This window comes from Salmo trutta, chromosome 8, assembly GCF_901001165.1.
Source record: "Salmo trutta chromosome 8, fSalTru1.1, whole genome shotgun sequence".
Lineage (NCBI taxonomy): Eukaryota > Metazoa > Chordata > Actinopteri > Salmoniformes > Salmonidae > Salmo > Salmo trutta.
The window spans coordinates 31,965,802-31,978,940 of record NC_042964.1 but is presented as its reverse complement, the minus strand read 5'-3'; the positions used below and the strand labels follow the sequence as shown (position 1 = coordinate 31,978,940).

At 41.5% G+C, this 13,139-nt stretch overlaps 1 protein-coding gene across 1 annotated transcript in view; it reads right to left on the bottom strand.

The window, feature by feature from the left end:
- LOC115198696 (synapsin-3) overlaps positions 1 to 12,053 on the bottom strand; it is a 118,208-nt gene extending 106,155 nt beyond the window's left edge. Inside the window, exons 1-2 of the mRNA XM_029760854.1 lie at positions 11,949 to 12,053; positions 736 to 1,181 (exon numbers count right to left, since the gene is read on the bottom strand). Coding sequence (XP_029616714.1) covers positions 736 to 1,127 — 392 coding nt within the window. The 5' untranslated portion in view covers positions 1,128 to 1,181; positions 11,949 to 12,053. The remainder of the gene's footprint in view (positions 1 to 735; positions 1,182 to 11,948) is intronic.
- Positions 12,054 to 13,139: the final 1,086 nt, after the last annotated feature.

Sequence of the window (13,139 nt, the reverse complement as noted above, 5' to 3'; positions counted from 1 at the left end):
TCAGACAAGTCTTGAGAGGCCTGTGGGCGTCCTAGAGCAAAACAACCTGCATGTACATCTTCATGAGTCTCACCTTTCCACCCTTTTCATATTAGTGTGTTGCCCAAACTGTTAGGAAGCTACAGACAGAAGTTGGCAGATCGGTTGTACCGACTTCCGTCCCAAAAGGCTTGTGGGGTCGTAGAGCAAAATAATAGTTTGGACGCTACAGACGATTTTATGAGAAAAGCGATTTACGGGATGTCTCATGGACTGAGAAACACCGCTCTAGCGCTGTCACCATTCACCGCAGATGAGGAGGTGCGACATCGGCGGATGCGGTGGATTTAGACGCATCAAAACAGATATCTCTAGCTTAAACTTCACAGGGAAGTTTTTATTAGGATCATTTGATTTCCGCTGGGGGCGCGGACATCGACTCTAGGGGTTAAATAGACCGCCAATGCAATGCATCATTGTTACTAGCATCGAACTGGTGCCATATCAGCTGTTCCCTTTCTGAACTGGTTTCGTTTTATTAGTATGACTAATGCTGCAGACAAGAATAGACTTTAGCTATATGATGGTAAATTCCATGTGCTGTCCAAGTGGACAGATGGTATGTGAAACACTGTTTAAGCACAGTGTTTTTAATGCGAATTCAAATAAGTTGTGATATCAAGTAATATTTGCAATATAGCCTAGGCTTGTGTAATACACTGATTTAGTGGTCACTTTCATGGGAGAGAAACATACCAGTCTGTGTGCAGGTCGTCGATGACCAATAGAATCTTGGGCTTCCGAATGACAGGTTTGGCGGGCGCTGCTGCGGCAGCTTCTGCCACCGCCGCTGAAGCCTTGGCTGCTGCTGCAGCATTCTGTGCCAACTGGGCGGTCTTCACCACACTGGAGAAGGAGCTGAGGAAACCCCCGGGGGTCGGGGCCGGGGACGAGCCTAAGGCCGAGCCCGAGGCCGGGACCTGTGGTGGCAGGCTGGGGGGCGTTCGCCTCTCTGTGGCTGGGGAGGCGGGATTGGAGGTGGAAGAGGGCGGGGTGGGGCGAGGCCCACTCTGCAGGTCCATCATGTAGCCGTTGGGGAGGTTGGCTACGAAGCTGCTGTCGGACAGACGCCTGCGTAGGTAGTTCATGGTGACTGGTGGGTTGGTCGTTCAGGCCAGCTGGACTAGGGTAGACAGTGGGATCTGAGAGAGAGAGAGAGACCGAGAGGAAGGAAGAGAGAATTATTATAAATTTGTAACAATAATAATAATAATAATAATAATAATAATAATAATAAATAATTTGTGTTCCCTCTGGCACAATACAACACACACATTCTATATGCTACTATAAATGTAAAAAACAACGTTTCCCATATAAAATGCATTTGGAACAGAAGGAGAATGGAGCAGTAGGCAGCATCATGATGTCAGCTTAGCTCTCATAGGAACACACTGGGCTATAAAACGCAGCCAGCCAGCAATCATTGATGAAGTACGAAAGCAGGATTGCGCAACCCTGTTGGAACCACAGTGGCAGCCTCAGACACATACATGAGCTATTGCCTTAGGTAGGGGGGGATTCACATTCACAAACCTAGTCAAACACACCGAATGCATTTTGAATCTGAATCTAAACAATGGCTTTGCATATTGAACAGAGATACTACTAATAGGCTCATGTTAAGGGGGGGATTCTAGGTGGGATGGACTTGAGGGCCTTCATACAAGCCTACTTAGAGTCCCCCAATCACCTCATGCATTTTAAATCTAACCATCGACTTTCTGCATATTAAACAGTTGGTACAGTACTAGCATAGTAGCCTCATGTCAGAAAGGATGTTGGGGGGGGGGATGAACAATTCAAACCTGTTTTAGGAGACTAGCTGCCTTAATGCATTTTGATTCTAACTAGAGGTCGACCGATTAATCGGAATGGCGGATTAATTAGGGCCTATTTCAAGTTTTTATAACAATCGGTAATCGGTATTTTTGCCCACCAATTTGCCGCTTTTTGGTTTTTTAAATATTTTTTTAACTAGGCAAGTCAGTTAAGAACACATTCTTATTTTCAATGACGGCCTAGGAACGGTGGGTTAAGTGCCTTGTTCAGGGGCAGAACGACAGATCTTTACCTTGTCAGCTTGGGGATTCAATCTTGCAACCTTACGGTTAACTAGTCCAATGCTCTAACCACCTGCTTTACATTGCACTCCACGAGGAGCCTGCCTGTTACGCGAATGCAGTAGGAAGCCAAGGTAAGTCGCTAGCTAGCATTAAACTTATCTTATAAAAAACAATCAATCATAATCACTAGTTAACTACACATGGTTGATGATATTACTAGTTTATCTAGCCTGTCCTGCGTTGCATATAATCGATGCGGTGCGCATTCGCGAAAAAGGACTGTTGTTGCTCCAACGTGTACCTAACCATAAACATCAATGTGTTTCTTAAGATCAATACACAAGTATATATTTTTAAACCTGCATATTTAGTTAATATTGCCTGCTAACATGAATTTCTTTTAACTAGGGAAAATGTGTCACCTCTGCAACAGAGGCAGGGTATATGCAGCAGTTTGGGCCACCTGACTCGTTGCGAGCCAACTTCGCCAAAACGGGGGATGATTTAACAAAAGCGCATTTACGAAAAAAGCACAATCGTTGCACGACTGTACCTAACCATAAACATCAATGCCTTTCTTAAAATCAATACACAGAAGTATATATTTTTAAACCTGCATATTTAGCTAAAAGAAATCCAGGTTAGCAGGCAATATTAACCAGGTGAAATTGTGTCAGTTCTCTTGCATTCATTGCACGCAGCATCAGGGTATATGCAACAGTTTGGGCCGCCTGGCTCTTCGCGAACTAATTTGCCCGAATTGTACGTAATTATGACATAACATTGAAGGTTGTGCAATGTAACAGGAATATTTACACTTAGGGATGCCACCTGTTAGATAAAATAGAGAACGGTTCCGTATTTCACTGGAAGGAAAAACGTTTTGTTTGAGATGATAGTTTCCTGATTCGACCATATTAATCACCTAAGGCTCGTATTTCTGTGTGTTTATTATATTATAATTAAGTCTATGATTTGATAGAGCAGTCTGACTGAGCGGTGGTAGGCAGCAGCAGGCTCGTAAGCATTCATTCAAACAGCATTTTTGTGCGTTTTGCCAGCAGCTTTTCGCTTCAAGCATTGCGCTGTTTATGACTTCAAGCCTATCAACTCCCAAGATTAGGCTGGTGTAACCGATGTGAAATGGCTAGCTAGTGAGCCGGGTACGCGCTAATAGCGTTTCAGAGTAGTTGCTCCCCTTGCTCTGCATGGGTAACACTGCTTCGAGGGTGGCTGTTGTCGATGTGTTCCTGGTTTGAGCCCAGGTAGGAGCGAGGAGAGGGACGGAAGCTATACTGTTACACTGGCAATACTAAAGTGCCTATAAGAACATCCAATAGTCAAAGGTATATGAAATACAAATCGTATAGAGAGAAATAGTCCTATAATAACTACAACCTAAAACTTCTTACCTGGGAATATTGAAGACTCATGTTAAAAGGAACCACCAGCTTTCATATGTTCTCATGTTCTGAGCAAGGAACTTAATGTTAGCTTTTTACATGGAACATATTGCACTTTTACTTTCTTCGCCAACACTGTTTTTGCATTACTTAAACCAAATTGAACATGTTTCATTATTTATGAGGCTAAATTGATAGTATTTATGTATTATATTAAGTTAAAATAAGTGTTCATTCAGTATTGTTGTAATTGTCATTATTACAAAAAAATTAACTAAATAAAAGTAAAAAAATAAAAATTTAAAGATCGGCCGATTAATCGGTAGCGGATTTTTGGTCCTCCAATAAATCGGTATCGGTGTTGAAAATTCATAATCGGTCGACCTCTAATTCTAACCATCCGTGCTAACAATCTGCGTTGCATACAGAGTGGAGATAGTGAGATACTGGGCTTGATCCAGAAGAACGTCACTCAGATCGGCTGCACTGACTAAGAGAACGATGTAGAGGCGTGCTGATTAGAGGGAGAGCTTGACTTATGACACTTTGAATAAGCGCCTCATGAATATATATTCATCTATAGTCAAAGAAGAGGGCTGTATGGGGGAGATAAGGCATGTTATGGGGTGGGTTTGCTGACTATAGGACACTGATTGATACAGAATTGGATTGTGTGGGTGAAAAAGAGGAGCGAGGATTGCGGGGAAAGGACATGACAAGGTACTGTGGGAAATCAAAACATCAATTTTATAAAAAGGCACTAGCTCAGACCATAGACAGCCTACCAGACGGCATAGCACTCCCAGGGGCATAAAATACATTACAAACAATTACATATGAAATGTTCAATGGCAACTTGCCTGCACACGACATGTAGAATATGTTGCTTTAGCTGCTGTAGCAGAATACTGCAGAGAACATGCCCCTCAAAGGACATATGTTTGTTCATTTTTCAAACCGTGTCAAAGAACATGTTTAGCTCGGCATGAATGCCATTGACTTTGCAGGGACTTAAAGGAAAAGATTGAATACAATTAATACTGAAGCAAATAGGGGCATTGAAAGTTAACAGATTACTCAGGGAGCTGTCCACTCTCTGTGGTGCTGAAACAGTTAGAGCCCATCCTTAGAGATCCATCAATCACCACTAAAGGTAGGGGGAAATGCCCATCTTTAAACCACTACTGGCACATTCCCCCACTTTCTCACCATCCTTAAAGCAACTTTCCTCTCATCCCTCTGCACATACAGTATCTGATGCTATTAAAGCCTTAGGGGACAACCCTTTCTCTCTTTTAAAGACAGACAGTTTCAACAAGCCCTTGCAGAAGTGAGGCTTATAAAACCCCCCCAGGGCCCCAACTGATCACCCCTCTCTTAGCCTTCTCTGTAAACGACAGATGGTGCAGTACCAGTCAAGGCTCTAAGGCAGGCAGCAATGGTTTGCATTGCGCTAGGGAAGGCAGTAACGGTAGTCTCTCCTCTGTAATTAATGGATACAGCAGGATAATGCTAGACTAAGGCGATGTTAAAGACCGTGGGGGTGGGGGCTGTGTTGATGCATGGTGACGATAGGGTTGCTCGCACCAGGGTCAGGCGAAGGGCAGACCAAGAGGACCACAGGCCATGGGTAAAGGGGGTACCTGGGGTGGATTAGAAGCTCTGTGACCTTTTGAGTGAGTATCATAGAAGAATGATGTGAAGCACTGCTGAAGAGGAATGGCGCCCTCATAATCACCTTTACCTTGTGCGGAGGGTATCATGAAGACTCACAGAAATAGCCCTGAGGTGTTCTGGCAGAGTTTGTATGTGAAGGGATGTGGATATGACACGGCTAACTGAACCTAGAAAAGCCCATCTTGCTTTCAAGTGGATGATAGAGAATATTTTCCATATTAAAAGCACACACAGTGAGCAGAGGAAGCTTCGGCGTCTCCCTTCCGTGCATTTAGCATGTTAGCGGCATTACAGAGTTTGTATTATTTATGGGGGTCAATGTGTCGGAGATCAGGGATATGGAGCGTTATATATTGGGTCATTACTTAAATGAGGGGAAATCACGATGGTGAGGAGGAGTACAACTTGAAAGAGCCTAAGCACTGTGGAGGATAACAGCTGTATAGGAATTGCATTGCCTGTAACAATATGTGAAAAATACCATTAATAACGAATTAACAGCAGCACATCTAAAAGCAATCTAAAAAGCAACAGCATAACGATACAATGGGGTTTGGGCCTCCCTCTAACAATTCAGCTTTATATTAATAGCTCATCCTACTTTAAAATGACACATGCGCACACTCATACCCGACCCGTACGTAGCACACGTTTCTGGTCCCCTAGTACTTAGTGAGATAACTGGCACAACAGTCGCTTAGCAACCAGTTCCTTTTTTATGACTAGTCTAAAAGAAACTTGGCACGGGATCTGATGAGCGTGATGACATACAGTATTTGTGAGTCATCACGATACATCAACCACATGGCGTTCTATAGGGTTAAAAACGAAGAGTCAGCTCTGTTTTATTCTCACTAGTGCCATCTTCACAGAATACCTACACCCCCTCATCATTAGTCATCATGAAAATAAGGAAACAGAGGATACAGTGCATTCCGGAAAGTATTCAGACCCCTTGACTTTTTCCACATTTTGTTACGTTACAGCCTTATTCTAAAATTGATTAAATAAAAAAAACGTTTCCTCATTCTACACACAATACTCCATAATGACAAAGCAAAAACAGGATCCTTGAATTTTTTGCAAATTTATAACAAAAAAAATACCTTATTTACATAAGTATCCATACCCTTTGTTAAGAGACTCGAAATTGAGATCAGGTGCATCTTGTTTCCATTGATCATCCTTGAGATGTTTCTACAACTTGGAGACCACCTGTGGTAAATTAAATTGATTGGACATGATTTCAAAAAGGCACACACCTGCCTATATAAAAGGTCCCACAGTTGACAGTGCATGTCAGAGCAAAAACCAAGCCATGCGGTTGAAGGAATTGTCTGTAGAGCTCCGAGACAGGATTGTGTCGAGGCACAGATCTGGGAAAGGGTACCAAAACATTTTTTATGCAGCTTTGAAAGTCCACAAGAACACAGTGGCCTCCATCATTCTTAAAATGGAAGAAGTTTGGAACCACCAAGAACAATTTAATCAATTTTAGAATAAGGCTGTCAACGTAGCAAAATGTGTAAAAAGTCAAAGGGGGTCTGAATACTTTCCAAATGCACTTTACTTTTGTTTTGATACCGACATTTGAATGAACAATTAGAGCATCTTCTTGATTAAAAGCCTTAAAACAAAATGTATTAAATGGACTGGGATTACTATGTGTTTAAAATGTAACTGGTGATAAGACTGCACTTACACAGGTAGCCCAATTCTGATATTTTGCCCAATTATTGGCAAAAGAGCTGATCTGATTGGCCAAAACACCAATTAGTGGAAAAAGATACGAATTGGGCAGCCTGTGTGAACGCAGTCTTAAACGTAAATCATAGTCCACACAGTGTGGGTGTGAACATTTAAACGTTTGAAGGAAATTGGGATTGTTAATGTAAAGCAAAAATTCCTTAGTGAAAAACAATGTTAATTGTTACAAAAGACATGCAGAGAAAGTCAAGCGATGGAAGCTAAATCCTGTATGGCAATACTTTGAGAAGATAAATGAGAAGAGTGAAATGTCAACTTTGAGGTGGAATTGAGGTACTGTAATGGAAGTACAGGTGCAGTGCTTAACCATCTGAAAGGGACCCAAACCGTTGCAGGCAGCACAGCTGCATTGTGAATTCAAGTGGAATTTTATTAATTTCTTAACGTTTAAAAGGAAAACCAAAAAAAGTAAGTTTAAATGTCAAGAAAATGTTTACATTCGTCACATCCCTAGTCCACAGATGCTGACACGCGATAGTCCGGCGTCCCATTGTGACCTACAGTAGCTACACGCCTCAGACCAACATCCAAAATTCCTAACTAATGCGAAGCTGTGTACTCTTAATTTGAATGTGTTGACAGTTGGAGAAATTGCTTGAGCAGTGCTGAGACAGTCCAATATTCTAATAACCTGCTGTCCGTACGCAGACAAGTTTTGACTATGATAGATGCTTTCGTCCTTGATGGTAAAGTCATGAACAGCTCAAAATTCCCTGCTCGACTTCTGAAGGTCTTACCCATGAGGTGTTTTTACACAGCACGTTTGGGCCGGGCCGGGCCTTTCTCTGCATGCAGCCTTGGCAGCAATGAGGCACAAGCTCTACAAGACTTGAGGGTCACTGCCACTGAAAAGCATTGAGGGAGTTTGATTTAGTGCACCGGGCTATGGCCCATGACGTAAACGTGCAAAAGCGGTGAGGGAGGAGTGCCCTTCACAAATTAAACACTAATCTACTGCGCTCGGTCATGTTGTCAACGTGATAGCCTGACGCATCGTTCAGAAGCATACATCTCATTGGGAAGGCTGATTAAAAAAATGTTTTTAAAAAAGGCTTTAAGCCACCAATTTTGTATGTGAAAACACAGATAAGAGTAACGACACCCATTATCGCAGATTGTTCTGAACGGCTTCTGTAGTTAAAATGTAAGACATTTTTCTTTTTGGGTGTAGTTACCCTTTAACGCAAGAATGCACCAGCAATATACAGTTGTTTGGTTAGCAATGTTTTGTAGAGCTCATCTGATTGCATAATTTGCTAAACAAATCGCCACTGGATTTATGCAAACAATCATGATATCATTCTGCCAGGTAGGCATAGGCTACTTTGCAGTTAACATTTAATTGAAAAGGTTTTTGGGGAAAGCCTTTCCATCTCTACCAGAAGAAAGTTGTCATTAGCGTCATTGCTAACAGCTACACTAAGGGCAGAGATACGCGTGCACCGCAAACACACACAAGTGCATTCCTGTGCCAATTCAGAAAGTTGCATGAAAATACAAATCACTGATGCACGTCCTTCATGTCTTACGATTAACTTGGTCAAATGAATACATTTTCTAATAAGTTCAATACATGTTTTTATATTGTTGAATTCCATTTTCATGTCTGGATTCCATGAGTCCGTCTGCATTCGCCGCTACTCAGAATTTATAGGGTCCCATGTATAGTGTTTTGCAATGGTATTGGTTTGGGTTTAATAATAAAGGTCACTAATCATACAGAGATATTTTCTAATAATTTCACTGAAAAACATGTGACTGGTATGTAATGGTTTATAATTATTAGGATTGTCGAAACATTGGAGTCACTTGCCCATTTTCCATCACATTTTTGGGCTTGTAGGAAAAGTCTTCATATGAGAACTGCACCATAAGGACAGCCCTCTTAGACAGCTGCCATTTGCTGGACTATTGGGGAACAGTTGGGTTAAAGCAATAGGATGCTAAGTGGAGGACATACTGAATTGGTTTCATGGAGGACTGTCTTGACTTGTGAGGATGACCACACTATTTTCATCATGAGCAAAAGTGATTGGTTTTCTACCCAAAAATTTGCATTAAAAAAAAGTTTGACCCATTTAATAAACTCAAGAGAACTAGTAAAATGTATGTAAGGGTGTAGCAGTAACAGCAGCATCTAGTTGGCAAAACCTAGTACCTTCACACTAATTTATAGGGGAAAATGCAAGCGACTTTAATGGCCAATTTCTCTGAACAGGGGAAAACCCCATCACCAAATTCAGTGAGAATACATTACATAGTATGAATAAACAATACTCCAAGCCACAGCGTCATACTACTTGTCAAACACAGAACTAGCCTTTGGTGTGGGATTTGGGAAGTCTGTGGGTGGCTTTTTATTTGTATTTTCACATCTTAAATCATTACTAAGAAGATTAACCATATCGGATGTTGGGTACTATATTTATTGAATATTATATGAATCCTATAAATGTAAATAGACAATTTTGGTACAATCAATTAGCTTAATTTGTCAGAGTTCAAATAATGTTAACAATATAATGTCTTCTCTTATCTGTTTCCAAGTGATTACTTTCCCCATGTTAGGGATGCACACAATCACAGCACCAGATCAGTTGTTGCTGATGTGTGCTTATACAGGTTCAGAGTAATGCTGGGAAAGGTACTTTCTTGTATTCTGGAGCCTCAGAATGGAATGAGTTGCATCTGCCTATGAAAACAACATCCTCTCTGGGCAGCTTTAAAAATAAAGTAAAAATATGTTTGATGTCTTCTGTGCCCATATGAATAACCCCTATGATGTAACTGAAATGATGAGATCGATGTTCTTCTTCTATGTTTTTGTTTTATTATTTCACTGCCATACTGTGCTTGATCTTATCTAGCCATCTTGTGTCAAAAGGACCACAATGGAAATAAGTCACAGACTTTATAGTGTGTTATCCTCAATGATTTTATTCATGTGTATGTATGGCTTTTAAGTTGTATGTGTGCTTGTTTTTTAAAATGGTCGAATTAATAAACTAAAAAACTAAACTAAAACCACAGAAACAATTTCAGAACCATCTGAGATGGTGGATGTCAAAATCCTCTTGGGCTTTTTGAGGTGGAACAACATTTCTCATTACTACACGTGCTTAACCTACATCACTTCGCCATCAGTCAAAACTGGGCGCCTGGCTCACGCCCGGGAGGCAGCCCGCTTCCAAAACGAACGCAATCAACGCTAACCCGAGTCACCCAGGGTAGGCCCGGGGCATTAATCAAATCCCCTCATTGTATCATCACCTCCCAGCCACCTAGAGACCACAGAGGGTGGTGACCTTAGACGGCCTATCAGCCTGCCACTACAGTGCCAGGGCTACACAACCATAGGCACAAACCACTTAACCAATCCCTCGCCACATCATCATAAGCAACCAGTCCTGCAGTTAGGAGGCAGAAGAGGATACTTAAATATACCTAAATGCACATCAACAGTTCTCTCCTTGACTGAAGGATTTTCCATTCGTTTTTCACGGACTGCGATTTATTTGTTGTGTGTGTGTGTGTGTGTGTGTGTGTGTGTGTGTGTGTGTGTGTGTGTGTGTGTGTGTATATAAAATACTGCTGAGGCATAGAAATGGATGACGTCATTAAAAGCTTAATATTCCCTGCTCGATGTCTTTGTCTTATCCATGAGGTGTTTACACAGCATGTTTTTGGGCTGGGACGGGCTGGACTGTGCCTTTCCCCGCATGCAGCCTTGGCCTGGTCGCAGTGAATGAGGCAGTGGCTCAAGAGGGTCAATCAGAGGCATGGCATCATCATCATCATCATCATCACCTCTCAGCCACAGAAAGACATAACAGGTGTTCAAACTCAGATCGCCTCTCACTGCAGATGGCCCGTCAGCGGGCAAGTACACAAAAGGTTTGGCTTATTGTATTATCATTTGCAACGAGGACTAGACATCAGCGTTTCTATATTTACTGCAAAAACTGCTAAATTGAGCAAATATCCAGATGAGCAAATGAAACATCTACAGCTTTTCATTAGACTGAACACTCAGAACACTCCCAGCCATCTCAAGGAGAAGCTATTCAATATTGAATGGTGTTATTCACTAGATTATGGCTTCCTGTTGAGATCGTCAAGAATCCCAGATCAGAGCCCAAAGAAAAAAAGTCACTAGTATGTCTGTGGTACATAGCCAATTCTTTCAATTGAACATTTTGGATTGTCAGGCTGACTAAAGAATCAAGGGGAAACACTGGCAGAGAGAACCCAGGCTACAGCTCACTAGCTATCTACTCAGTCACAGGCTGACAGCACATGCACAACCGTTGAGTTAAAAATCAGCAATGACAGTATCTCTAGACATGGATATGATTCTATAGATAAAATATATATGCATGATCATACAGCCTTCAGTAGCTTAATAGACATTCTGCATGATGATAAACAGTCTAGTTTCCTATCAACTTGAACGAAAACAGGAACCGTGACATTTTCAACAAGTGCGTTCACTCGCTCTGGATAAAATAGCATTATTTTGGTATATTTGGTAGATCATATCATTTTGCTATACATAATTGTATAAAACATGCCAAATATGTTGATGCAGAGGGTTGGGATTCACTAAATACAAAGAAAAGCTGACTTGATAAGCCCAATTAGGAACGCAGGTGCGTGTAACAATGTCCTAGATGCATGCGGGAATTCCCTTTTCACCCCAAACCATTCAATAAATCACAAGATATTCATGAACAGATCATTGCCGCACACCGTTACCGACTACCCCGTACCCCGTGTACTGTAGCAAGCAAACAGCCCTGACTGCAACGCGCTAATTAGCCTGCGCAAATAAATATAACCAGCGGCTGAAATACGCTAACGTGCTCGAAGTAACCGTTTCGTTCGTATGGTGAATGATCAATTTCAGCTGAGAGCAGTGGACCGAGAATAAAAATACATGCAGAGACACCACATTGAACTACGAGCAGCCTTCATAAATATTTCTGTAATGTTTTACCTGGGTATCTGGTATCACAAAGTGTTCGGATGATGCTCCCCTTGCGCTCGTGTCACAATCCTTACCAGCTCGCGCTTCAGGATCCACCAGTCGCCTTTGTATCCCACAATGCATGCTGGGAGCTGCAAAATGCATCCATTCCTGAGATCCCCTGCTTACCTCATTGGTCGATTAATTTGTGGTATTTAATAGCATCCCTCATAATTTGTTTGACTTGTGGAATATAAATATTTAATATTTCAAGGATGTGGCAGCATTGAATTTTCAGTTCAGACAAATCCAGTGCTGAGAGATAAGAGAGACTCCAGGTAAGTGTTTTATGGGCTACTAATTTCCAGGGAAGCCCTACTTCCTTGAAAACACACACCCACCCCCCCACACACACACACCACAGAAAAAACACAGAAACTATTTATATTAATTTGGAATCATATATCTTGTGTAGGCTCAATAATTATTTGGATTTCAGACAGAAGTAATCATTTCTGTTATGTATATTCTTGGGACACCAATGTGTTTTAGCCTATCCAGAATCAGACCACAATCTCTTTATGGCAAATATGAATTCAATTACCTTTGCAAAATGATGCCCTCCACAATTGTAACATACTTGTTTACTGTCTCAATGCTCCCTATCCCATACACTCTTAGGCAAAAAGGGTTCCAAAAGGGTTCTGCAGCTGTCCCCATAGGATAACCTTTTTTTGGTTCCAGGTAGAACTATTTTGGGTTCCATGTAGAACCCTCTGTGGAAAGGTTTCTACCTGGAACCAAAATGGTTCTACCTGGAACCAAAAGGGTTTTTCAAAGGGTTCTCCTATGGGGACAGCCGAAGAACCCTTTTTGATTCTAGATAGCACCTTTTTTCTAAGCGTGTTGGGCCAGAAAACCTGTCACACGAGAGTACACTTCACCACTACTTTCAATGACCATTCCGGGATTGAATGAGTCAAAGCTCTAACTCTCAAACGTAATGCCCTTGCTTAGTGCTGTGTAATAACTAATAATGACGCAAGTGCCCGATTTTTATTATAAACATTTACATTTTTTATTTGCATTGGGAAACACCTCTTTTAGTGGGCTATATGAAAAGACGTTGCCTCATATTGGAAACTTTTAATTCATTAAAACAATGCCGACTGAATTAACTAAAGCCTAAATCTTTGATTGTTTATATGCTAATTCGAATTT